The 27,643-nt window shown below is 41.2% G+C and overlaps 1 protein-coding gene across 1 annotated transcript in view; it reads left to right on the forward strand.

The window, feature by feature from the left end:
- Window positions 1–1,150: 1,150 nt before the first annotated feature.
- The window catches only part of LOC126335241 (uncharacterized), a 40,244-nt gene continuing 13,751 nt past the window's right edge, over window positions 1,151–27,643 (forward strand). Inside the window, exons 1-2 of the mRNA XM_049998279.1 lie at window positions 1,151–1,266; window positions 21,092–21,149. Coding sequence (XP_049854236.1) covers window positions 1,189–1,266; window positions 21,092–21,149 — 136 coding nt within the window. The 5' untranslated portion in view covers window positions 1,151–1,188. The remainder of the gene's footprint in view (window positions 1,267–21,091; window positions 21,150–27,643) is intronic.

Genomic DNA, 27,643 nt, shown 5'->3' on the forward strand with positions numbered 1-27,643 from the left:
ACAGATATTGGTCCGTAATTTTGCAAGTCTGTTCTTTTACTCTTCTTATTTGCAGGAGTCATCTGCACTCTTTTCCAGTCGCTTGGGACTTTCCGTTTGGCGAGATATGCGCCATAAATGCAAGATAAGTAAGGGGCCAATGCTGTAGAGTACTCTTTGTAAAACCAAAATGGGATTTCATCATTACTTGGCGACTTATTTCGTTTCAATTCTTTCAGTTGTTTCTCTACACCAGCAAAGCTCATTACTATGTCCTCCATATGGGGGTCTTTGCGATGGTTAAACTGTGGTATGTCTGTACGATTCTCCTGCTTGAATGATTTCTTAAACCCGAAATTTAAAACTTCGTCTTTACTTTTGCTATCTTCTACTGACAGACCAGACTGGTCAACTAGTGACTAGAAAGAAGCCTTACACCCACTTAGCAATTTTTTGTCCTACGCTTTGTGCATCGATTTTTCTACAGATTCACGAATTTCTGTTTCAAAGGAACCATCTTGTCATTAGCCTGCAGCGGTTTAAAAAAAGTAGCATTTGCCTCACGCAATTTAAAAATGTATTTCAAATATGAATAAAACTACTACCACTACTAATATCACAGCTACTTAGAGGTTAAAAAGAAAAGAGCGAACAATGAGTGCCACATACTGTCCTTGGTCTCCCTCTGTGCAGAATGTATTCACTATTCTTTTTCATCCGCACGCACCGTTCTAAACCTTTGTTAGGGAGATGGGCACTGGTAATAGCGTACAGCAAACTATTAGCATTTGGCTATGAAAAATACCAACAGTGGTGACATTTCCGCAGAGCACCGATGTCGGGTAAACCCCCTGGAAGACCCTACCTTACATGGTAAGTGCAATTGCGTTTTAAAAGAAAAGAGGCGGTTCAGACACGCTGAAATACATCTGAGTAGAAGAGAAAAAAATCCAAGTGATCGTGTGCGATGGCTATCGCAATATCTTATTCCACAAACGTGGCGCACACGGGGAGGTGAGAGTGTTACGAAATGACGGCCGTGGAACGACGCTGTGTGTGTGTGTGTGTGTGTGTGTGTGTGTGTGTGTGTGTGTGTGTAGAGGACGTGCGCGCTAGACGGATTGCGTGGGCGAGCTAGTCGGTAGGGGAAGCACGCGGAAGCGTCAATATAGCGGCCCTCACCGCGGAGTCCAGCAGCCACTCGCAGCCATGCAGGTCGCCGCGCTGCTCATCTGTCTGCTGCTGACCGCGCTGACGTCACAGGTTCAGGCTCAGCCCGAGCACTGGGTAAGCTCCGTTTCGTATTTGTATTGAGAAAGCTGCAACGGCAAGGTGGTTCCGTAACTGTACTACTTAACCACGATATTATTGCACTTGGCCCCTATCGAAAACACGCAGCGAGGTGACAGTAAACAATCACATTAGTGACTAAGCAAAACGCATCTCATTGTCAGTGCCTTCAGGTCAGTTGCGCGTATACTTTCAACCCCGATTATGCGCTGACACAATGAGCGGACCGAATCTCTCTCACTCATAGGTGCAATAATATTTTGGTCGAAACTTCCTGGCTGATTAAAACTGTGTTCCGCACAGAGACTCGTAGTCGAAGCGTTCGACTCTCGCGGGCCAGTACTCTATCCAAGGGATGTAGGAGACCAGGCATTGGCGGAAGTAAAGCCGTTAAGAGAGGATTCGTGAGTCGTGTATGTATGTAGTTCAGTTTATAGAGTACTTGCCTGCGACATGCAGGGGTCTCGAGTTCTAGTCTCGATCCGGCACACAGTTTTAAGCTGCCACGAAGTTTCATATCAGCGCGGATTCTGCTGGAAAGCGAAAATCTCATTCTGGAATTTTGCGGTCGACTAACACGAGTCGCGCGGGTAGCCACGTGGTCTGAGGCGCCTTGCCACATTTCGGCGCTCTCCCCGTCGGAGGCTCGAGCTCTCCCTCGGGCATGAGTGTCTATCTGTTGTCCTTAGCGGAAGTTAGATAAGCAGTATGTAAGCCTAGGGTCCGATGACCTCAGCAGTTTGGTCCCATAGGTACTTACTACAAATTAATTAATACAACATACAGACGTCAGTCAGATACAGATGCAGTACTGTGCAACTGTCCTGTGAGCCTTATTATTGGTTGTTTATCTAAATCTACATCAGGGCCTTAGACACGGGTTCACAGGTAGATGCCGTGTTTCTTGACTTCCGCAAGGCGTTTGACACAGTTCCCCACAGTCGTTTAATGAACAAAGTAAGAGCATACGGACTATCAGATCAATTGTGTGATTGGATTGAGGAGTTCCTAGATAACAGAACGCAGCACGTCATTCTCAATGCAGAGAAGTCTTCCGAAGTAAGAGTGATTTCAGGTGTGCCGCAGGGGAGTGTCATAGGACCGTTGCTATTCACAATATACATAAATGACCTGGTGGATGACATCGGAAGTTCACTGAGGCTTTTTGCAGATGATGCTGTGGTGTATCGAGAGGTTGCAACAATGGAAAATTGTACTGAAATCCAGGAGGATCTGCAGCGAATTGACGCATGGTGCACGGAATGGCAATTGAATCTCAATGTAGCGAAGTGTAATGTGATGCGAATACATAGAAAGATAGGTCCCTTATCATTTAGCTACAAAATAGCAGGCCAGCAACTGGAAGCAGTTAATTCCATAAATTATCTGGGAGTACGCATTAGGAGTGATTTAAAATGGAATGATCATATAAAGCTGATCGTCGGTAAAGCAGATGCCAGACTGAGATTCATTGGAAGAATCCTAAGGAAATGCTATCCGACAACAAAGGAAGTAGGTTACAGTACGCTTGTTCGCCCAATGCTTGAATACTGCTCAGCAGTGTGGGATCCGCACCAGGTAGGGTTGATAGAACAGATAGAGAAGATCCAACGGAGAGCAGCGCGCTTCGTTACAGGATCATTTAGTAACTGCGAAAGCGTTACGGAGATGATAGATAAACTCCAGTGGAAGACTCTGCAGGAGAGACGCTCAGTAGCTCGGTACGGGCTTTTGGTGAAGTTTCGAGAACATACCTTCACCGAAGAGTCAATCAGTATATTGCTCCCTCCTACGTATATCTCGCGAAGAGACCATGAGGATAAAATCAGAGAGATTAGAGCCCACACAGAAGCATACCGACAATCCTTCTTTCCACGTACAATACGAGACTGGAATAGAAGGGAGAACCGATAGAGGTACTCAGGGTACCCTCCGCCACAAACCGTCAGGTGGCTTGCGGAGTACGGATGTAGATGTAGATGTAGATGTAGTACTCGGCAAAGCGCCTTACGTTGCGTGGTGCACTTGTAGTACCATCATCTGCTCCCCTCTATCTTGTTCTAATCACTAAAGCCCAGAGAGCGAATGGGTGCCAGAAAACCTCCAAATGCCATCTAATTTCTCTAAATTGTTCGTCCTCGTCATTTCGTGAGAAGTATATGAGAGAAAATGAGACATCGCCAGACTCTTCTCGAAACGTACTCTCTCCACAACGTCTCTCTTGTATCGTCTGGGATTTGTTGAGCATCTCCATAACGCTCTCTCACCGAGTAAACCGTCGCGTGACGAAACGCGTCGCTCACCGTAGGGATGGTGGTTATCGCTGAAACAACCCGTTTTCGGTTGTATCGATAATATTTCACGCCGTTTTAACATGACCGTTAAAACCGCTCAAAATAAGCGGCTTCTAAAATAATCAATTTTGGTTTCTTTGTTCTTATTAGTTTCCGTAATAAAAGTGTAAATCGAAGTTAGATTGACATATTCTGTCTCTCTAAATTTCAAGAACAAAGAGACAGAATGTTACATTACATAGGCAATTTAAAAGAAAACTTAGCCCGTCCACCGGTTCACTGCTCTTCTGGAAGGGTGATAACTGGTTGAATACAACAAAAAATCACCAGTATTCTCCTAAGTAATTCTAATTTTTTCAAACTCAGCTCAAAAATCATCTTGTAATCGGAGATCATAACACTGTTTGGGCTTTATGAATACTCAGTGTTTAAGGGTAAAAAATGATACCTGTGTTGTTCACGTTAATTTGTCCGTTTCCAAGGGCTGCAGTCAAATAAAGGCATATTACGTACACACAGGCAGCTGATCAGCTGCTTTCTATTTTTATTCAGTACTACTAATTAATTGTTTTTAAGTTTTTAATTTATTATTGTGACCATAACTTCCCTCCTCTTTTATTATTTCATAGAAATGGGAGACAAGTCTTTCATCTTTTAAAGCAAATGAAGTATTGCTACGTAACTTGGTAAAAATATTTCCAGACTAGTATTGGTGTCATTCTGCAACACGACGGATGGCCGTCGCCGACAGCGAGAAGCTGCCGAATAGATGAGGTAGTGGGAAGTCTGGCACACTGCATCTATGCGCGTACGCTAAGCCAGAACACACGACAACACGGACATTATTGTCTCAGCAATGCTGTACCAGTTCTTACATCCTGTGTTTCTTGCTCGTTTCTGTCGGCATTATTACTAAAATAGCACTGGTTACTGTCCTCATGTTCTATAATAACGCAATATTTCAAACCAATATAAATTTCACAAATAAAACTTATGTTTTAAGAAAGGTTTATTTAAAAACAAAAAAAATAGCACTGCTTATATGGCTGTACGATATTATGGTTTTTTACTCGGTTATTAGTAAAAAAAACACTTTAGAGCCGAGACGAAACAAATACCGGTTATTCAGAACTAAAATACCGGTATGTGTTTTAACCGCTCGGTTTCCTGCATGCCTGTCACACCGTTAGATTTTCTCTTACTGTCATATTAATGCTAATTGGTAAGTGCCCCAGATTGATGATCGGTCTCAAATGTGTTTTCCAAGGTATTTCTTTTGTGGATGAATGACGTTTCCTTAACATTCTACCAATTCATCACAGCCTAGCATCCGCTTTTCGTACTGTTTGTTTTATATGGTCATCCACATTAGGTGGCGCTGAATGGTTACTCTTACGTATTAAACGGTAGATACTGTTTCCATTCATTTGTAGCCAATATTGTAGTTGTACAGTAGTGGATTTCTTTTACTAGGTGTGCGCAGTATGTTACATTTATTTACGTTCAGCGCGTGCCCCACTCATCAATCCTCTGCAGATCTTCTCATATTGTACCTTCTTACACACAACCACATTATCGAAAACAGCCCCATGTAGCTTCAGACGTTGTCGATTAGTTCATTAATGTAAATACAGCGGCGTTATAACACTTCTTTCGGATGCTCCAGAAATTACTTTCAGAATTCAAAATTTTTGGTAATTTTTTGGGAAACAGCGATCTTACAAGCCATATAAAATCAGTAAAAAAACAAGTTAGATCGCGACGGTTATTTTATTAAAATTTCCGGTTTCAGCCTAGTCTTAGGCCATCTTGAGACAGCATCATCAGCTGCGTACAACACCCGGTTGCCCTCAGTCGCTGAAACTGATGAACAGCAATGTTTGAGTGCGCATTCCTTTTATTTGCCGAAGAGGTATGACACCAGTATGTGCTCGCTCTTTTCTTTTCAGGTTGGTGATAGTGTGCCCAGGTTTCACGTAACAATTCTGTCCGGGAGACCATTACTTTCGACCTTTTGAAACGAAGCAAAAGTTCCTCACAGGTACCGATGCAACGATCTTTCAATTCAACAGTCAATTGACACGGCGCCACTGTTGTATTGAATCCAGCACCTCATAGACAAAATTATGTGCTAACCAGCAATAACATCCAAAACAGTGACTGATCAGTTTAAAATAGTTTACAGTTTTCCTTCACGACAGCGGTAATGTTTTCGTTCGTTACTGCGCTGTGTCCCTGACCCAGCCGCGGAACATCTTCGACAGACATTTCTCCAATTTTTCACTTGCTACACCACTTGTACACTTGCTGCAGGGACAAACATGAATCACCGTACTGTACTTCAGTCCTGCAATGTATTTCCGAATGTTTAACAGCTTCACTTCTCAACTAGTATCTTAGATTGCTGTTACAAGCAGTGCAAGTCGATAGGGTGTTAGCCACCTTTGTACAGACATAGTTTTCTTCTCTATGATACAGCAACAAGCTGCTAACTGCTCGTCGTTTGTCGAAATGCAAGGATAACTTCTGCCAGCTTCCAAACCAATGGTACGACATTTAGGAATTTTATGGTACTTTTAAGGATTTCATTTGGATCGCCCTCGCAAATTGGTTGTTTCTGCTGATCTCAGAAGTCAGCCTGTGATGATTTGGTTGGCGTCGCCCTTCAGCCACATTCACACGAAGCTATTTCTACCCACTGCACTCGATGATGATCCTATCTAAATTTTCCACGACGGAAACGAAGGCTAAACTGTATCACTAGAAAATTCCGTTATACCTTCCAGAATCGTACCGCGATCGTAACGGTATGTCCGTGCCTATTTACAGATTGCGTTGTCCCTCATGTTGGTAAGAAACACGCAAGTTTTTGTTCCATTTCGCACGAATTTGCACCGGCAGATAGTGATGTAGGTCTGCATACGGATCAGCCATATTTCTTGGTACTTTGCATGGGTATCGACAACTTAATTTTGCATTTTCTCCGACAACATAATAGTGTTTATGCGACGTTGCGATTGCGCGAGGTGCTCCATGTCTGCAGGCCACTTAATTTTATCGCAGGTTTGCGACTGTGACTTCTTTGATGTTGCCTGTACAATTAAGCACGATAGCTGGCCATAGTCTACGTAGAACGTAACGGAACTATAAGATGTGTCGTGATAGTCAAAGTCCCGTATTCAGTCCCCCGTTTTTCATAAGATATGTTTCTGCTAGTTTAATTGGCCCTCGCCTCTCGAGGTGTTGTATATACTTACGGGGCATTTCAGGCATTTCATTATCGTATTACAAACCTCCATAAGCAGATTCCTCGAGCTAAGAAATAGTAAAACGTATATACAAATCTGGGTCAGGATTAGGATTACAAGAAGCTCTGACACATCTTTAGCATGATGCAGCAGCCCCCTCGCCCCCTTCTTTTTCCCCCTCCCCCGCCTCCCAAAATCTCAACTGGATGCTTTCGCCACCGTTCAGCAACGGTGGATCTTCTGAAGAGAATAGCCTGTTACATAAACGTCAAAAATCAGTTGTACTGACATTCGAGAAACTACAACTGGTAAAATGTGTAGCTCATTCCTTAACTTGTGGCTAAAAGGTCTCTGATCGCGTCGTGCTAGACACGGTGAACTGATGAAAAAACACAGTAAATAACTTCAGATTGGTTGTAAACTTATCGTGGTGCTTGAGTGGATGTTTAACGAAAGAAATGATTAAGTGCAAGATATAAAGTGAATTCTGAGGCAGTTAGATGCCCTGAAAGGGCTGACTTAAAATTTGTTAACCAACGATAAATTCGAAATCTCTTGTGATAAAACGGGATAATTTTCTTACAGGTAAACGTCACAAGACACCGTGCCACACAATATGGCACTGTTATTGTTGTTGTTGTTGTTGTTGTTGCCTTCAGTCCTGAGACTGGTTTGATGCAGCTCTCCATGCTACTCTATCTTGTGCAAGCTTCTTCATCCTAAGTTACTACTACAACCTACATCCTTCTGAATCTGCTTAGTGTATTCATCTCTTGGTCTCCATCTACGATTTTTACCCTCTACACTGTCCTCCAATACTGAATAGGTGATCCCTTGATGCCTCATAACATGTCCTACCAACCGATCCCTTCCTCTAGTCAAGTTGTGCCACAAACTCCTCTTCGCCCCAATTCTATTCAACACCTCCTCATTAGTTACGTGATTTACCCATCTAATCTTCAGCATTCTTCTGTAGTACCACATTTCGAATGCTTCTATTCTCTTCTTGTCCAAACTATTTATTGTCCACGTTTCACTTCCATACATGGCTACACTCCATACAAATACTTTCAGAAATCACTTCCTGACACTTAAATCTATACTAGACGTTAACAAATTTCTCTTCTTCAGGAATGCTTTCCTTGCCATTGCCAGTCTACCTTTCGTATCCTCTCTACTTCGCACATCATCAGTTATTTTTCTTCCCAAAACTCCTTTACTACTTTAAGTGTCTCATTTCCTAATCTAATTCCCTCTGCATCACCCGACTTAATTTTACTGCATTCCATTATACTCGTCTTGCTTTTGTTGATGTTCATCTTATATCCTTCTTTCAAGACACTGTCCATTTCGTTCAGCTGCTCTTCCAAGTCGTTTGCTGTCTCTGACAGAATTACAATGTCATCGGCGAACCTCAACGTTTTTATTTCTTCTCCATGGATTTTAATATCTACTCCGAATTTTTCTTTTCTTTCCTTTACTGCTTGCTCAATATACAGATTGAATAACATCGGGGAGAGGCTACAACCCTGTCTTACTCCCTTCCCAACCACTGCTTCCCTTTCATGTCCCTCGAGTTTTATAACTGCCATCTGGTTTCTGTACAAATTGTAAATAGCCTTTCGCTCCCTGTATTTTATCCCTGCCAACTTCAGAATTTGAAAGAGAGTATTCCAGTCAACATTGTCATAAGCTTTCTCTAAGTCTACAAATGCTAGAAACGTAGGCTTGCCCATCCTTAGTCTAGCTTCTAAGATAAGTCGTAAGGTCAGTATTGCCTCACGTGTTCCTGTATTTCTACGGAATCCAAACTGATCTTCCCCGAGGTCGGCTTCTACTAGTTTTTCCATTCGTCTGTAAAGAATTCGTGTTAGTATTTTGCAGCTGTTACTTATTAAGCTGATAGTTCGGTAATTTTCGCATCTGTCAACACCTGCTTTCTTTGGGTTTGGAATTATTATATTCTTCTTGAAGTCTGAGGGTATTTCGCCTGTCTCATACATCTTGCTCACCAGATGGTAGAGTTTTGTCAGGACTGGCTCTCCCAAGGCCGTCAGTAGTTCCAACGGAATGTTGTCTACTCCGGGGGCCTTGTTTCGACTCAGGTCTTTCAGTGCTCTGTCAAACTCTTCACGCAGTATCGTATTCCCATTTCATCTTCATCTACTTCCTCTTCCATTTCCATAATATTGTCCTCAAGTACATTTCCCTTGTATAGACCCTCTATATACTCCTTGCACCTTTCTGCTTTCCCCTCTCTGCTTAGAACTGGGTTTCCATCTGAGCCCTTGATGTTCATACAAGTTGTTCTCTTTTCTCCAAAGATCTCTTTAATTTTCCTGTAGGCAGTATCTATCTTACGCCTAGTGAGATAAGCCTCTACATCCTTACAATTGTCCTCTAGCCATCCCTGTTTAGCCATTTTGCACTTCCTGTCGATCTCACTTTTGAGACGTCTGTATTCCTTTTTGCCTGCTTCATTTACTGCATTTTTATATTTTCTCCTTCTGTTACCCAAGGATTTCTACTAGCCCTCGTCTTTTTACCTACTCGATCCTCTGCTGCCTTCACCACTTCATCCCTCAAAGCTACCCATTCTTCTTCTACTCTATTTCTTTCCCCCATTCCTGTCAATTGTTCCCTAACGCTCTCCCTGAAACTCTGTACAACCTCTGGTTTAGTCAGTATATCCAGGTCCCATCTCCTTAAATTTCCAGATTTTTGCAGTTTCTTTAGTTTTAATCTATAGTTCATAACAAATAGATTGTGGTCAGAGTCCATATCTGCCAATAGAAATGTCTTACAATTTAAAACCTGGTTTTAAATTCTGTCTTACCATTGTATAATATATCTGACATCTTCTAGTATCTCCAGGCCTCTTTCATGTATACAACCTTCTTTCATGATTCTTGAACCAAGTGTTGGCTATATTTAAATTCTACCAGGCGGCTACCTCTTCCATTTCTTACCCCCAATCCATATTCACCTACTACGTTTCCTTCTGTTCCTATGGCACTAAGGAGACTGAAACAGGGGTGAACATCCCGAAATTGGTTAGAAGTTAGATCCGTGGACGCAGCAATTTTACCACGACATGTTAGGAAACAACATGCAAAAGTAATAAAAAAAAAGCCGTCTTCGTGGTAACCACTAACGTTCACCGTCAGCGCTGGAATCAATGATAAGAGGAAGGCCTCAGACAGGGCCAGCCGTTTCGGCACTTGTTTAGTAGGTCGTTTGTCTAAATTTGTGGTAAGTTCGTATGGGACCAGACTGCTGAGGTCATCGGTCCACAGGTTCACACACTATTTAATGTAACTTTAAGGACAACACACACCTCCATGCCCTAGGGAGGACTCGCACCTCCGACGGAAGAAGCAGCGCGAGCTGTGGTAAGGCGCCTCAGACCACACGGCTACCCGTGCGGCAACCACCTAAAATAAAGGACTCTAAGATATGCTGACGGGAAAAAATCACAACACCGAAAAATGATTAATGTAGAGTAATGAAATTCGGGAACACATTTCTCTAGATAACATATTTAAGTGATTACCATTGCAAGATCACAGTTTAATGTAAATGTGAGGTAAGGCATTGCAAATGTCAAATTCTGGTACATTAATAAACGACGTAACTGCCAGGATGTTGAACACAAGAATGCAAACTTACATTCATTGTGTAGTAAGGGTGCCAGATGTCAGTATGTGCGATGGAATTCCACGCCTGTTGCAGTTGGTCAGTCAATACCCGAACGGTTGACGCTGGTTGTGGATGATGCTGGAGTCGTCGTCCGATAATGTCCCATATGTTCTCGATTGGAGACAGATCAGCTAATCGAGCAGGCCAAGGCAACATATCGATACTCCTTAGAGCATGTTGGATTACAACAGCGGTAAGTGGGCGTCCGTTATCCTGCTGGAAAACACCCAATGGAATGCTGTTCGTCAATGGCAGCACAACAGGTCGAATCGCCATCATTGTCACTGAGGCCGAAACAACTTTCATCAGAAAACACAACAGACCTCCACTCTGGCTTCCAATGGGCTCTCGCTTGACACCACTGAAATCGCAAATGGCGGTGGTTTAGGGTCGGAGGAATGCATGCTACAGGACGTCTGGCTTTGAGCTGTTCTTGAAGTAACCTATTTGTAACAATTCGTTGCTTCGTTGCGTTGAGAACCGCTGCTCAAATTGCTGCTTCAGATTAAGTACGACGCGCCAGAGCCATACGCCGAACACGAAGGTCTCCCCGCTCGGTAGTGGTGCGTTACCGTCTGGAACCCGGTCTTTCTGTGACCGTACGTTCTCGTGACCGCCGTTGTCAGCAGTCATGTACAATGGCTACAATCCTTCCAAGTTTTTCTGGAATATCACAAAAGGAACATCCAGATTCTCGTAGCCCTATTACACGACCTCGTTCAGAGTCAGTGAGGTGTTGATAATGACGTCTTTGTCGCATTAAAGGCGTTCTCGGCTAACACCAACTCACTACCTCCAATCTCAAAGGTAACTAACGCTCGCGACCGTTGTAGTGTGTATTTAAAGCAAACCTGATTTGCATCCGCACAGAGGCACTGCTAACGCCCCTCTTATCCAGCTGGCGTGAAATTTGGAAGAGTAGGATATAGTGTTTAACGTCCCATCGACAACGAGGTCATTAGCGACGGAGAACATGCTCGGTTTTGGGGAGTATGGGTAAGGAAAACGGCCGTGCTCTTTCAAAGGAAACATCCCGGCATTTGCCTGAAGCGATTTAGGGAAATCACGGAAACGTATATCAGAATAGTCGGACGCTGGTTTGGAGCGTCGTCCTCCAGAATGCGAGTCCAATGCGCTAACCACTGAACCACCTCGCTCAGTCGTGAAATTTGAATAGACATAATCTGTCAAATTTTTGTTTATCTCGCACAACTTCTTTTTGGTGTTGCGATTTTTTTCCGTCACTTTATTTTGCCTTGTCACTCGCTACCCCAGTGTGTTGGAAAACCGCCCTGAAGTTCGTACGAGCAATCGATTCGTAATTGACAGCAACATTGACTAATTGAAATCTGATCTGTTTCCAGTATCATCGTATATGGGACCCGCAATATCCGAGAAACAGAGAAAAGAAACTTTCATGATAGCAGCCGATTTAGGGTAAGGTGTCCTAAAACTGACAGTCAAAACTTGCCAAAAAGATGGTACCCCCAGTCTATCCACAAGAAAACCACACCTATCACAAATGTTCCTCCTATAAGTTATGCTGCCATTGTTTAGAAATAGTTAGTAATCATTTCTTTTTCCTTTAGAAACTTCACTTTTCAAACTGAAACACAGTTCTGGAACATTTGCCTCATTTACGCAAGTATTGACTATATGCCAGTCAAATTTGTGTTAGATACACAGAAAATAGTGCTCTGTCTGCTAATTTATTCAATATTGACACATTTGTTATTTAGGTATAATTATTAATCAGTCAGTATATTCCTTGAATACGATACGCTCCATTCCAAAATACTGTATTATACAGATTCCTTAAAGTGATACACTGTCGCCTATTTCCCAACCAACAGTCACACAGCGGTGTAGCGCGGGCTGCCGCACCTACCATACGCCAGGAAAACAACGGCGGGAGACCACATTCCAGCAGTAAACTCACTGCTGAAAAGAAAAGCTGCCAAACAAAAAATGAGTAGCCAGGAGCGAGAGAGCCAGAAAGCCATTCCAGTGACCAAAGCTATGGCAAGTACAGTAAATAGAAAGGAAACTGAGGAGATTGATTCTGATTCCGACATTTGTTTGGAGAGTGACTACAGCATGGATGAGGTTGCTCTATTTGCAGAATCCACACCAGATCCTATTGTAATGACTGATCCTGCAAACGTAGTTGCAAGATATTATATCTCGGCTAAATTAAGATGAGGAAAGATGAATCCAAACAGCTACAGATGTCTGCGCCATACAAAAAAGCACTGGGAAATGACCTAGACGTTATGGCCCTAGAGACTCTGGACAAGGACAAGTTTTCATATTAAAATAAGAAGACATTTCTCTTATTATTGATGTGGCAAGAACAGTGCCAATTCCTTATGTTGCTGATGCGGTGGAAAATACAAAGGTCCGTTCAGTAATTAATGCCCCACATTTTTTTTTAAAGCCATTAATATACATAGACAAACATCCTTGTTGGTGCTTCACATTTGATGTTTGTTCTGTGCGCCTGTGAAGTTTAGAACCGTTCTGGCAGATGTCAGAGCCATAGCACAACGTCAAAATGACGTCTACATACGACTCCCACTACAAGAATCTTGCCGTTATGGAATTCTTGTGTGCAGAAAAAGAAATCGTGGTGAGCATCCATAAACGTTTGTATGTAGCGTACGGCGATGCTGCAGTTGGTAGGAGTACGGCTGGATGGGCAACAGGCAGTCCGCGGTACGGATCCAGCCAGCGGAAGAAATTCGTAGCAGATCGAGGAGCTAGCGTTGCATCCCGCCCGTAACTCATTTTCGGATATTCGTCATTCTGTTGTTCGCATTTTACCAGTTTGGCATTATCTCGGTGAAATATAAGCCCTGGATGGCTTGCCATGAAGCGCAACAAAACGGGTCGTAGAATATTGTCGACGATGTAAGGGTGCCACGGGTGACAACGAAAGGTGTCGTGCTGCTATGAAACAAATGGCTCCCCAGACCATCACGCCTGGCTATCTGGCCGTATGGACGGTGACAGTCAGATTGGTCTCCAGAAACGTCTTAGACCTAGAATCTCATTCACTGGAGCAGAATTGTCCTCAATGATGAGATCCGACGGCCAGCGAAGACATGTCTCGAGACGCCCCGGACAGAGGTGGAGACCAACCTGACTGTAGCCCACGATACGGCCCGATAGCCAGGAGTGATGGTCTGGGGTACCATTTGTTTCATTGTAGCAGGACCCCTTTGGCTGTCATCCGCGACGCCCTTACAGCACAACAGTACCTCGACAGTATTCTACGCCCTGTTTTGTTGCCCTCCACGGCAAGGCATTCTAGGTTTAAATTTCAGCAAGATAGTGCCCAACAGCACCCTAACTTGCCCAGCGAGGTTGCCGGATCTCTCTCCAGTTGAGAACGTTTGGAACATTATGGGGAAGGCCCTTCAACCTGCTTGGGATTTTGACGATCTAACGCCCCAGTTGGGCAGAATTTGACACTATATTTCTTATGGGGATATCCAGCAACTCTGTCAATCAATACCAACCCGAATAATTGCTTGCATAAGGACTAGAAGGGGACCAAAGCGTTATTGATTTGCTCAATTTGTGAAGTTCTTTATCGTGAATAAATTATTCAGTTTTTCTGAAATTGTAACCATTTGTTTGTCTGTACTTGTACGTGAACACCACACCTATAGATTTTCGTCCCATTCGGGTGATTCCTTAGTGGTTTTGTGTGTGTGTGTGTGTGTGTGTGTGTGTGTGTGTGTGTTGTGTGTGGCGTGGCGTGTGTGTGCGTTAGAGTGTATGTGAATGAGCCTGCGGGTGACCTAAGGTTGCAGGAATGGCACGTAGATAGCTGTAGTAAATTCTTATACTCCTCCTTGAAACACTTAATAAGCTTTCACAGAATGGGCTCAGGTTCTTCAGCAGTTCCTTGGTACTATCGCCTGCGTCACACAAACCTTTAGCAGTTCGTGATTCTTTTCTTTGTGTACTTTCAGTATCCCCTATAGTCCTATCTTGAATGGATCCTACATACTTGAGCAGATTCTGGAATGGATTGACGGAGTGTTTTGTAAACAATGTCTTTTGTAGACTGAAAGCATTGACCCACTAGCCTAGCAGTGATCCGAAGTCTCCCACTTGCTTTACCTGCGACTGAGCGTGTATGATTATCTCGTTTCATATCCACAGAGTATTACACACAGATATTTGTCAAAGATTTCTTATTCCAAATCACTGATATTGTAGTCATATGATACCATGTCTTTTTCCTTTCGTGAAGTCTACAATTTTATATTTCTATGCATTTATACCAAGTTGCCGCTCTTTGGACCTCTTTGAATCTTATCAACTTCTTTCAAGTAGTAATTCACTGTAGTCGTCCAGCTGTAGTATTCATGGTCAAATAAATAAAAATTTCAGGATCCACAAAAGACTAACATTCCTTATGATGAAAAGATTTTTTCGGAAAACGTCTTAAAATGTGTTCTCCGCCTTACCACAAAATTTAAAAATAAAATATCTGTCCATTTTCTAGTTATCAACAAAAAATACTGAAGACTACGAATTGCTAGGCCGTTTAAAGTACATAATGGATTTCGGAGCAGTATCTGTCAGTTAATGATAAATTTTTATTCATAGATATTAAAAAATGGTTGGAATGGCTCTGAACACTATGGGACTTAACATCTGAGGCCATCAGTCTCCTATACTTAGAACTACCTAAACCTAACTAACCTAAGGACATCACACACATCCATGCCCGAGGCAGGATTCGAACCTGCTACCGTAACGGTCGCGCGGTTCCAGACTGAAGCGCCTAGAACCGCTCGGCCACACCGGACGGCCATAGATAGTACGTTTTACATATTATGTACAGGATGTCCCATAAAGAATGCAATATTTAATTTAATAATAAAACACGTACTTTATTTGAAAACCGCTAGTATTATTAAGTCAACAGTCAATACGGAACACAAAGACTGAGATTAAACATGAAACAGGCAAATATGTTCCACCCCGCTTCATCTGCAGACATCCACAAAATTTCGACTATACTAGAGCAAAGTTTCGCTCAAATTTGGTCAGTGACGTGTCTAATTTCTGCCTTAAGTCGAGGGATGGTTCGTGGATTGATCATATAAACAGAGATTTGACATGGTGTCAAACTCGGTGGCCAGTCCTCATCGCCATTGCGAGAGATGAGACGAGCAGGAAATCTTATTCTCAGCAACCTTGATGTTCCAACGCTAGTGTGGCGTGATTTCCCTCGCCTGGTGCAACCACATGCGTTTCACATTCAGTTCTTGCAGTTGTGGTCATAAAAACTGTGTTATCGTATGGCGATAACAATCAAAAGTCACAACTGGAAGCAGATTGCAATATCCACTATTCACTGTATGTCAATTTTCGTTGCATTGTGACGAGCGGTTTCCAATGTATCATTAAATAATATGAAGTCAGCACTTTTTTATGGCAACTAACACTCCCAGAAATCACTTGAGAGTCCCAATTTCATTTGTTCCCTGTTATCCGCTCATTGCAGGCTAGCATCCATACATATTACAGAAATGTAGTTATGTATGTATGTATGTTCCACATCTCCTAAATCACTGGAGCAAATTCAACCAAACTTGGTACACGTATCTCTTACTGTCGGTCAGCAATTGCTGTGGAGGTAAGAACCACCTGACGACTGTAGTTCAATAGATATGACATCATAAACAATTAGATGCGTGAAAAACTGCCGCATCATGCATGATGTTTAAACTTATTGCTCCTGTGCTACAAAATCTATTCGCAATAAATTTCTCAGTCAGTATCCACATATGCCACTAAATCCACATTACATCATGGTACCACACATAGTTCAGGAGATATGACGTCATAAACACTGGGATGCGTAAAAAACTGCGGCATCATCGGTAAAGTTTAAATACATTTATTTTTTACTACGAAGACATTCCTAGAGTCGAGTCACTTTAAGCAAATCCGTGACACCTGGCTGCACTTTTGACAGCTTTCAGGTGCGAAGCGCAAACAGCTGCAGGCGAAAACAATAGTGATAGAGATGCGAAGCAGCTGCTCTCTGTGGGCGGAAACTGTTTCATTTTGATACTGTGCTTATACATTTGTACGTTATGCATATTTCCTTCTACGTCTGTTTGTAATTTCAAATACAAGGGAATGAAATTTTTTGATATTACATTAAAAACACAGTTCAGTTTTTGTTTTCGTTGCTAATGGATAGTTGGAAAATGAATACCCTGGCAATGCCTGTTTTCAGCTATTGTAACAATAAAACACAATGTATAAACATCCTCTTGGTTCAGATGGCACATCAAACTTTGTCCCCCCCTGTAAGTTGCTGCACGTACCGGTTTACAGGCCAGAGGAAGAGCGAGCCATTTCTAGCAGGATCAAGCCATTAAAACAACGATTATTAAAAAATTACTATTATATGGATTACCGTATTAAACATAATTTGTGATAGGATTGAGGATTTCTTGGTGGGAACGACGCACCTTGTTATGTGATTTCTGGTTTTCTCGGCGTTATTGATTAAAAGTGTGGCTCTGGATACATTATTGTTTCTATTATACGTACAATATTTCGACGACATATTTAGTCGTCATTTTGAGTGTCTCGAATTTTGCTGTTATGTGCACTCGCTGAGTAGACTCCAACCACTCTGGTGGGAGTCCAACCAACGACTGCACATAACAGCAAAACTCACAGCACATGAAAATAAGTAGTGGGCTGGTCACCGAAATAATGTGCATAAAATGGAAAAAAGCTCGGATGTGTATCTGCAAGCACACCATGTTTTCTTGGATGGAAAGTCATCGACGGAAGTGGAGGTAACTTCATACGTGCCCCATAGGCGTTTGCTAGGAGCATTGTTAGTCAAAGTGATTACAATTTTGATAACTTGTTTTCAATCTCCATAAACGTAAAAGCGTTAGCTTCGGAAACATTCGACTCCAGCAAACAACTGGGTGTAACAATTAGTAGGGATGTAAAATGGAATGATGAAATAGGTTTGGTCGTAGGTAAGGTAGGTGGCAGATTTTGGTGCATTGGCGGATTGCAAGGGAAATGCAGTCAGTATACAATGGAGATTCATTATAAATCACTTGATCCCAATTAGGAATATTGTTCGAGTGTGTGGCATGGAAGTTGAGTCCCATAGTGCTCAGAGCCATTTTTTTTGTGTGGCATTCATACCAAATAGGACTAACAGAAGACAATGAACGTAAACACAGAAGGGTGATTCGAATGGCCGCAGGTTTATTTGTACGTGAGAGTGACACAGATATGCTGAAATGGCACTCTTGAAGATAGATGTAAAGCAACCCGACAAAACCTACTTACCAAGTTCCAAGAACTGGCTCTAAATGTTGAGCCTAGGAATATGATACAACCCCCTATGTATCACTCTCATCCGGATCATGAGGATAAGACTAGATTAATTACAGACGCATTTAAACAATCATTTTTCCCACGCTCCACACATGAATGGAACGGGGTGCAACCCTAAAATGTGGTATCATTCTAAGTACCCACTGCCATGCACTTCACTGTGGTTTGCATTGCTTATACGTAGATGCACTGTAATGCACAAGTCAAATTTCGGATTAATCGCAGCAATACTTAACTCTGAGATAAAGCACAGGGTACCACACTATGTTGCAAGCCAACCACATGAAATGGGGAATCTTAACTTTCTACTTTAAGGAATTTACTCTGGCTTGGTGGGACCAAAAATGTAACGTGATCCGCCATTTTATGATTACAAATGAAATCACATTGTTTCAGAGACTTAATTCGTCTCATACAGATACGATTTTATGTATGTAGACTGAAGTGGTGAGCGAAAATTTGTACCAAGGCCAGAACTCGAGCCTGGATCTCTTGCTTACTAGGCAGTTGTGTTAGCCACTAAACCACCCTGGCACAGCGGTTCACACAACTGCACGGATTACTCTCGCATGTCTTGCTCCTTCACACTGCACTAAGACGTCATAGTGACTAACACGCCTGCCTAGTAAGTGGGAGGCCCAGGTGCGATTCCCAGTCCTGGTACAAATTTTCATACCCAATGAAGGCATGGACCCAAGTGGACAACAAGGCACTGTGCTTCAAATGGCTCTGAGCACTATGGGACTTAACTTCTGAGGTCATCAGTCCATAGAACTTAGAACTACTCAAACCTAACTAACATAAGGACATCACACACATCCATGCCCAAGGCAGGATTCGAACCTACGACCGCAGCAGGCGTGCGGTTCAAGACTGAAGCGCCTAGAACCACTAGGTCATACGGGCCGGCTTTTGGAGAACATTCTGGACAATTCGAGTGAATTATTATGCCACCCAGATCGCCCGACATGAATCCCACTAACATATGTGGGACATAATCGAGAGGTCAGTTCGTGCACGAATTATGCACCAGCAACATTTTTGCAACTAAGGACGGCTTTAGAGGCAGCATGGCTAAGTATTTCTACAGGGAACTTCCAGCAACTTGTTAAGTCCATGCCATGTTGAGCTGCTGTACTACACTGGGTAGAATGAGATCTGACATGATATTAGGAGGTATCCTATGCCTTTTACCACGTCAGTGTATAAAGGAATGGGATTCTGAATAATCTTAATGGTCCAGAGATTTAGCATTCAAGAATCCAGTTATTTAGTGACATCATTTAGCACTGAACAGGACATTATCAGCACAACTCATTGCCAAGTTGTGATAGCTATAGTCCCATACTTATATATGAGGTGGGGGAATTATATGAATTTGTATGACAATCAGCACTGGTAAGCCTCACTGAAACATAAAGTTTATAATCTATTTAAGGATAGGTTTCTGTATCATACACTACCTTCAGGCTGTCAGATCAACAATGAAGCATAAGAGTGGGAAACTGCGACTACCATTGACAGTAAAACTTGCAAGGATCCGTTTAATGGCAAAATGGCAGCTAACTAGATAACACTGGTTGAAGACCACATGGTACTCTGCACATGGTGAGAAATACAATACTCACTTGCCATCATGATTATGATGAAATGAATTAGTGCTACACACATCAAATTGAATTTAGTGATTTTAAATGGGGAGGATGGGTACAAGCCTAATGATGACTACATGGAGTATCTACACAAACAGATACAAGGCCCTCTAATAAACTGAATTTTTGACACTAAGCTTCACTCGATGTAACAAATTTCACGTGCAAGAAGTTATTTTAATATAACCATAGTCATTCCCTATGCCTGAAGATGCCACAGGTTTAAAAAGATCCTAACTCATAAAATCCAAGTCAACCTAGAATTACATCTCCACTTTTCAGTAGAGCATCAATACTCACAAGCTCGTCTCAGCAGACTCTCCACTCACAATCTTTTTCTCCCTAAACTTGTCACAACCCTCAGCATCAGTCCTCAATGGAGAGAGTGCAAACTGACCAGTTGCCCACACCCACCATAAAGCATGAGATGTTAACCCAATTAGGGTTGGAAAAAACACAAGTATCTGTTGCCCTCTTCTTTCTGATCAGAGAAGACTTAGAGAAGATTCTACCCAGCAGGCCACAGGCGCAATCAAATGGCACAATTTTAAAAACAGTGTGAAAGTTCTGTTCTTCTGCTAAGATGTGATACTGCCAACTAAGTTTGAAACGAAAACTAAATGACATACTCCTGGCCTCCCAGAGGAGAAGGAAAGGAAACCTCCATTGGCTAGCAGCTCTGCTGCCATGGAAATGGAAATGAGCATATGGCATTGTGGGCCGGGAGTCCCGCATTCTGGGAAGTTCGGCGCCAAGGGCAAGTACTTGTTTCCAGTTCATGAAGGTTACTAGCCCCAGGATTTAGTAAAAGAGGAGGCACATGGTTACCAATCATAAATGACTGTAGAGAGAAATAAAATAATGTTCCACAGAAATATTCCTCCAGGCATTGGCAGGAAGATGAATCACATAATCATTATTGATAAATAATACAGATAAGTCAGAGAATGGCAACATTATGGAGGAGGTACAAAAATAATATATGTCTTTCATCATTCCAATGCCTGAAGTGAAGCTTCCATAGAGACTCAAGGTTTGATATGAAGGATGAGGATCAAGGTAATTTTGTTAGGGCCTGGATGCATGGGAATGTATACATGTTTATAGGAGTTTTTGATGGAATTCTAGGTCCAAAGTCAATGCTCTCATCTTTCTTTTGTGATGAGTCATAAACTAAGTTAAAGTTAATTAATAAACATATTTAATAAGCCTCAAAATGTTGCCAATGTTGCCCAGGTGAAAGACACAAGTCCACTCTTAAAATTATGAGAGTATGTATTCCAGGATTAACCAGCAAATATATTACCTCCTTTTATGCACACATCACATAGAGAGATAGTCGGCTGTACACAGATAGTTATTATTCTTATACACCACATACTGTGTATATAATATTATTATATGCTGTGTAAATAATATTATTTATTTAATCCCATAAATTTTGAGTGCTGTCAGTTTCACAAGTGTCAATGCATTTAGAATATACATTTGCTAACTGTTCGTTTAAGTCACATGTATTTTACAGGACTTAAACTGGAGGGAAAAGGATCCAGAGGACACTATTTCCTCTTCATCAGGGGAAGGTATGTGATAAGTATCATACTCTTCCTTTTAGATGAACAACCTGAACAATTAAGTTCAAATGTTTTAAACATTTTCTGTCTGAAGCAGTTGCCAAATGTCTTCCTAAGATGTTAATATAAATTTAGAAATATATGCTGTTCATGATTGTTACACTGTCTTTCACTAAGTCTAGTTATCACATGTATCTGTTCCAGCAACTGCATTTTTGTTCTTTTGTTTCCTTTGTGAGTTTCTTTCTTATCTTGAAAAAAACTGTGCTGTCACTGTGTGCAGGTGTAGTTATGATTTTTTATGGGTGTTATTTGCAGTATTTGATCTTGCAAACTGAGATATACAGTGCTGTACTATTAAATACACTACTTAACTCAGTATAGCAGTATATTATATGTGGCCTAAAATGTTATACACTTCATGGTACACACGCAGGAAAGACAGTTTGACATGATGTCTGTGCCTGCAGGAGCCCATGGCATGTGCAATGTTATGGCCTGAGCAGGTTGTAAAAAGCTAGTGTCCACTCTGTCTGCTTCCCAGTGGGGGTCTTGTGTCTTGTCTGAGATGTGGAGGAGGCTCTGCCAGCAGTGACTGAGCACACTGGGTACATCTGGCTGCAAATCATCGCTCATGTCAGCACAACTGATGTCTGCTACCTGGATTCACAGGCCACCCTTAGTCACTACCGGCAGCATGCTGATTTCAAGAAGACAGCGGGTCACGCTCACAGAGTGAAAACAGAGATAACATTAAGCAGCACCACTCCCACAAATGATCATGGTCCTTTGGTTTGGAGGTAATAGGGAGGCTTAAAACAGAGGCTCAGACAATTCCTTGATCATTTTGGATGTGGATTTCTTGACATCTGCTATTGGGTGGAGAAATGTATAGCTCTCTAAGTCAGGTGTGTGCACTACATGCAGGAATCAGCTACCAGGGTAGTGGAGTATGTGCAGCAGTCACATGTGGATTTCTTAGGATAGAGAAATCCCTCTACACACCTGATAAGACATATTCTGAGTGCACACAGAATAGCATTCATCATAGAAGATTGGAGAAACAAAATGCTAATATTGTATTAGCTAATAGCAACAGCATCTATGGAAAGGTCCCAGAACTAGTCTCATTTATAAATAGTAAAAAATACCCACATAATATTAGGGGGGACAAATAGCACACTGAAACTGCATGTCAACATCAATGAAATCTAGACTCCAACTGGAATGTGTATCATAAAAATAGATCGAACGCTAGTGGTAAAAGTGTGTTTATAGAAATAAAAAATACAATAATATCTAGTGAGATGAATACTGATTCAGAATATGAAAAAAATTGAGTGAAGATAAGTGTTAAACACGGATCAAGCATGGTCCCTGGATGTTTTTATAGACTCCCTGCCTCAGCAGCAGCAGCAGCAGCAGCAGCAGCAGCAGCAGCAGTGGTGGAACACCTGAGGGGAAATTTGGAAAAAATTTCATGTAATTTTCCTGATCAAAGGAGATTTTAACTTGCCTGCTGTAGTCTGGGAGACTCAAGTGATTAGGGTGGGTAGTTAGGGCAGAGAATTATTTGAAATTTCGCTAAGTGCAGTGCCTAAAAACTATAATGAACAGTTAATTGGAGAACCAACTCATGAAGATAAAATCTTATACCTGCTGGTGACAAAAATGTATGAATTTTTTGAATCAGCACAGAACAGGGAATCAGTGATCATACATTCATTACAGTTTCACTGAATATGGCTGTAAATAGGAATACAAAGAAAGCTATGAAGATCTTTCTGTTTAACAAGGGTGACAAAGGACAAATTCCAGATTGCCTGACAGGCAAACACAAAAATTTCAATTCCAGCACTGACAGTGTTCTACATCAGTGGACAGATTTGAAGAGCATCATACAACATGGTTTAGACAGATATGTGTCGAGTAAGCTTGTGAGGGCTGGAAAAGACTCACCATACTTGGACAACCATGTTAGTGACCATAATGACATTGAAACAGGGGATGGCACAGAAAAGGCTGAAAGACTAAAAGTCTTTCTACAAAACTATTTCATGGAGGAAGATCACAAGGTAGTTTCTCCTTTAAATCATTGCATGGATGGCAAATGACAGTTATTGTAACAAGTGGTCAAGGAATAGAAAGGCAGTTGAAATCACTTAGAAGAGGAAAGGGCACTGGGGCTGGTTGGATACCAGTTCACTCCTACACTCCTATCAGAAGTGAACCATAGTTCTCCAGAGGTGTGAAGCATTGCTAATGATTGGAAAAAGCTCAAGTCATTCCCATTTTCAAGAAGGGCCATTGAATAGACGCACAAAATTATAGACCTATATCTTTGACATTGGTCTATTGTAGAACTTTGGAACATGTTTTTTGCTCACATGTTATGACATTTCTATAGATCAAACATCTTCTCTGTAGACATCAACATGGGTTCCAAAAACAACAATCATACGAAAGCCCGGTAGATGCTGTGTTCCTTGACTTCCAGAAGGTGTTCAGCACAGTTCCACACTGCCGCCTAATGAACAAAATACAAGTGTATGACACACACACACACATACACAGGTGTACATGCCAAAGGCTTGAATGTTTTTAATTTCTAATTTTTGACTTGAGCATATCGGCCCTAAACTTTGATTATTGCCTTCTTGCAAAGTAACTTTACGGCTTTTAAATTTTCATACTGATGCAGACATCCTTAGAGGTGTCAAAACCTAGGTAAATGTATTAAACAAATATTTGCCACCGGTTGGCACTGTTATTTCTCCGTTGAAAGCTAAATATATTTATACAGAACATAACTTCAAAAACATTGACACAACTAGATTCTGTTTGATCGGCATTCAGAGGTATGTGTTTGTGAATTAATACTGAAAAATAGATCACTTTTAATTGTAATTGTATATAGCTCCCCACTGAAAAATTTTGAGCTGTTCATTTGGAGTCTCCATTCCTTGCATTAATAGTCTGTGGTGACTTCATTGTAGATTTACTAAGGGATTTTGATAGGAAAAATGATGTGGAAACCTTATTTGGATTCTACAATTTGATCTCAGTAATTAACTTCCCTATACAGGTGAATAAAGACACCAGAACCCTAACTGATAATATTTTCTTTGGTGACACTCAAAGCCAGAAAATAATTCCAGAATGAGATTTTCACTCTGCAGTGGAGTGTGCACTGATATGAAACTTCCTGGCAGATTAAAACTGTGTGCCTGACCGAGACTCGAACTTGGGACCTTTGCCTTTTGCGGGCAAGTACTCTACCATCTGAGCTACCAAAGCACGACTCACACCCAGTACTCACAGCTTTATTTCTGCCAGTATCTTGTCTCCTAGCTTCCAAACTTTACAGAAGCTCTCCTGCAAACCTTGCAGAACTAGCACTCCTGAAAGAAAGGATACTGCGGAGACATGGCTTAGCCACAGCCTGGAGGATGTTTCCAGAATGAGATTTTCACTCTGCAGCTGAGTGTGCACTGATATGAAACTTCCTGGCAGATTAAAACTGTGTGCCCGACCGAGACTCGAACTCGGGACCTTTGCCTTTTGCGGGCAAGTGCTCTACCATCTGAGCTACTGAAGCACGACTCACACCCGGTACTCACAGCTTTACTTCTGCCAGTATCTCGTCTCCTACCTTCTAAACTTTCTGGAAACATCCCCCAGGCTGTGGCTAAGAAATGTCTCTGCAGTATCCTTTCTTTTAGGAGTGCTATTTCTGCAAGGTTCGCAGGAGAGCTTGTGTAATGTTTGGAATGTAGGAGACGAGATACTGACAGAAGTAAAGCTGTGAGTACCGGGCGTCAGTCATGCTTCAGTAGCTCAGATGGAAGAGCACTTGCCCGCGAAAGGCAAAGGTCCTGAGTTTGAGTCTTGGTCGGGCACACAGTTTTAATCTGCCAGGAAGCTTCAAGAAAATAATTGTTAACCCAATAACAAACGATCTGGCTGATCATAAAGCAAAGTCAGTCAGGATAAATAAGACAGTGCCTTACAGTATAGATACTCCTCAGTGGGAATCAGAATAATTAATTACTCCAGGACAAATATTTTCAAGAATAGTTTAAAGAGATAAACTGGAATAAAATTTATAATTAATCAAATTTCAAAATAAAATTTAATCTACTCCATGATAAATTCATATTATAATTTGAAAATACCTTTCAGCATAAGCTAATCAGAGAGGACATTAAATAGTCATGTACAACACCACGGATCACTAGAGGGATTAAAGTATCTTGTGAAAGGAAAAGAGATGTATATCTATTGGTGAAAACAAGAAGAGATCCTGTAGTAGTTGCACTCTATAAAAGTGTCTCAAAATTGCTAAAAAACTTATTAAAAATCATGGAACATCTGTAAAATGCCAGAAATCAATGATTCCAACAACAGATGCAAGGCTATATAGAAAATAATGAAATGAGAAACAGGGCAACCAGCAACAGAACAGGATAATACCACTATTGAGCTGAATGGAAAGGCTAAAAATGATGAGTCACAGGTACCAATTATACTTAATAATCATTTCTTAAATATAGCAGAAAGTATAGGGACCAACAGTACAAGAGAAAAATCACAGCAGTACGTTGAAAAAGCAACTTTCACAAAATTCAATCATATGAATATAACACAAACTTCTCCTTCTGATATTAAAAAAAAATTATATATCCTCTAAAAATTAAAGCTCACCTAGATTTGATGGCGTTCCCAGTAGAGGACTAAAGATTTGTTCCCATATAATAAGCCGTCTCTTATCTCAAATCTGTAATGCATCACTATCTCAGAGCATCTTTCCAGAGAGACTGAAATATGCCCTTGTTAAACCCCTCTCTAAGAAAGGTGTTAGAACAGATGTCAATAACTAGTGAATTGTTTCACTACTGACATCATTTTCCAAATTTTTTGGGTAGGTGATGAATTCTAGAATAGCATACTACCTCAGCAATTATGATATCCTCTGCAAATCACAGTTTGGATTTCAGAAGAATTGCTCTTCTGAGAATGGCATTTTCATGTTCAATTACTAAATATTACAAGAATTAAATAACAAAATAGTGTCATTTGGTATTTTCTGTGGCCTATTTAAGGCATTTGACTGTGTGAATCACAATATTCTCATATAATGTAATTGGACAGATAAAAAAAAAGTACTTACCAAGAGGCAGCAACACACGTAAATAAGGTATAGATATGCAAGCTTTCGGAGCAATTGGCTCCTTCTTCTGACAGAAGGGATGAAAGGTAAGGAGAAGGAGTGAAGGAAGAGGACTTGTGAGGTATAAGAAAGGGCTAGAGTTTGGAAAAGTCACCCAGATCCCCACATCAGGGGAGCCTTGCTGGATGGGATGAGAAGAAAAGACTGATTGTTGGGGACTATACTGCATGAGATCTGAAAACCTGAGAACTGAAAGGTGGAAGACAGCATAATATACAAGATAGAGATTACTGCCAGGACATCATACATGAGTTAATAAGAGCAAAAAGCTAAGCACATTGTTTATGGTAGATGTGGGAGGGTGAAGGCAAAAAAATAGAGAGATCAGCAGTGAAAAATGTAGAAAAAAAAGTTTCTCAAGGCTCAGGCTTACATCCACTACTGTTCCTCATATATTTAAATTACCTGCCATCTATTGTACAACAAGCAGAATTAGTTCTTTCTGCAGATGATTCTAGTATTGTACTCAATCCAAGCAACAGAAGAAATTGTAAACAGACTTCTTAAACATATCATTGACTGGTTTTCTGCAAATGGTCTCACCCTCCATTTAGAAAAACACAACCTATTCAGTTCTGCACATCTAGGTGTACTGTACCAATAAGTGTAGCTCATGATGAGAAAATAATAGTCAGGGTGGAAAAATCAAAACTGTTAGGTGCCCATACTGATGTGAATTTAAACTGGAAAAAGCACTTTTGGGCCACCTAAAACAACTTAGTTCAGCCATATTTTCACTCAGAATCATTGCAAATCTTGGGGAGGGACAAATCAGTAAGCTGACATATTTGTAGAAATCTGTTTCAGGTGTAGGGTGTCCTGACATTTGCTTCGCAGTATGTTTATCCCCTCATGAAGTTTGTTGTAAATAATCAACTGCAGTTCAAAAGCGATCATGATGTGCATAACTGCAATAATAGAAGAAAAAATTACTTTCATACTCAACATTAATGTTGTCTTTAGCACAAAAGGGGTGCACAGTGCCACAACTAACAGCAAAGTAAAAATTGAAAGCATACTGAAGAAGTTTCTCCTTGACAACTCCTTTTATTCTATAGAAGAATTTCTTTTACTGTAATGTGTAAAAGACAGCTGGTAAGAATTACTAACTCACATCTGTATAAGCGATAAACAATAAAAAAATAAAAGAACTTAAAAATGTTCAGCATGTTTCCATATTTACAAATTAATTTGCAGCATAAATGTAAAATGACTCATTCCATACTGTTAAGAATAATTGTGCAAATGATCCATGGAATATGGAGCTAAATTA

The sequence above is a fragment of the Schistocerca gregaria genome, chromosome 2, assembly GCF_023897955.1.
Source record: "Schistocerca gregaria isolate iqSchGreg1 chromosome 2, iqSchGreg1.2, whole genome shotgun sequence".
NCBI lineage: Eukaryota > Metazoa > Arthropoda > Insecta > Orthoptera > Acrididae > Schistocerca > Schistocerca gregaria.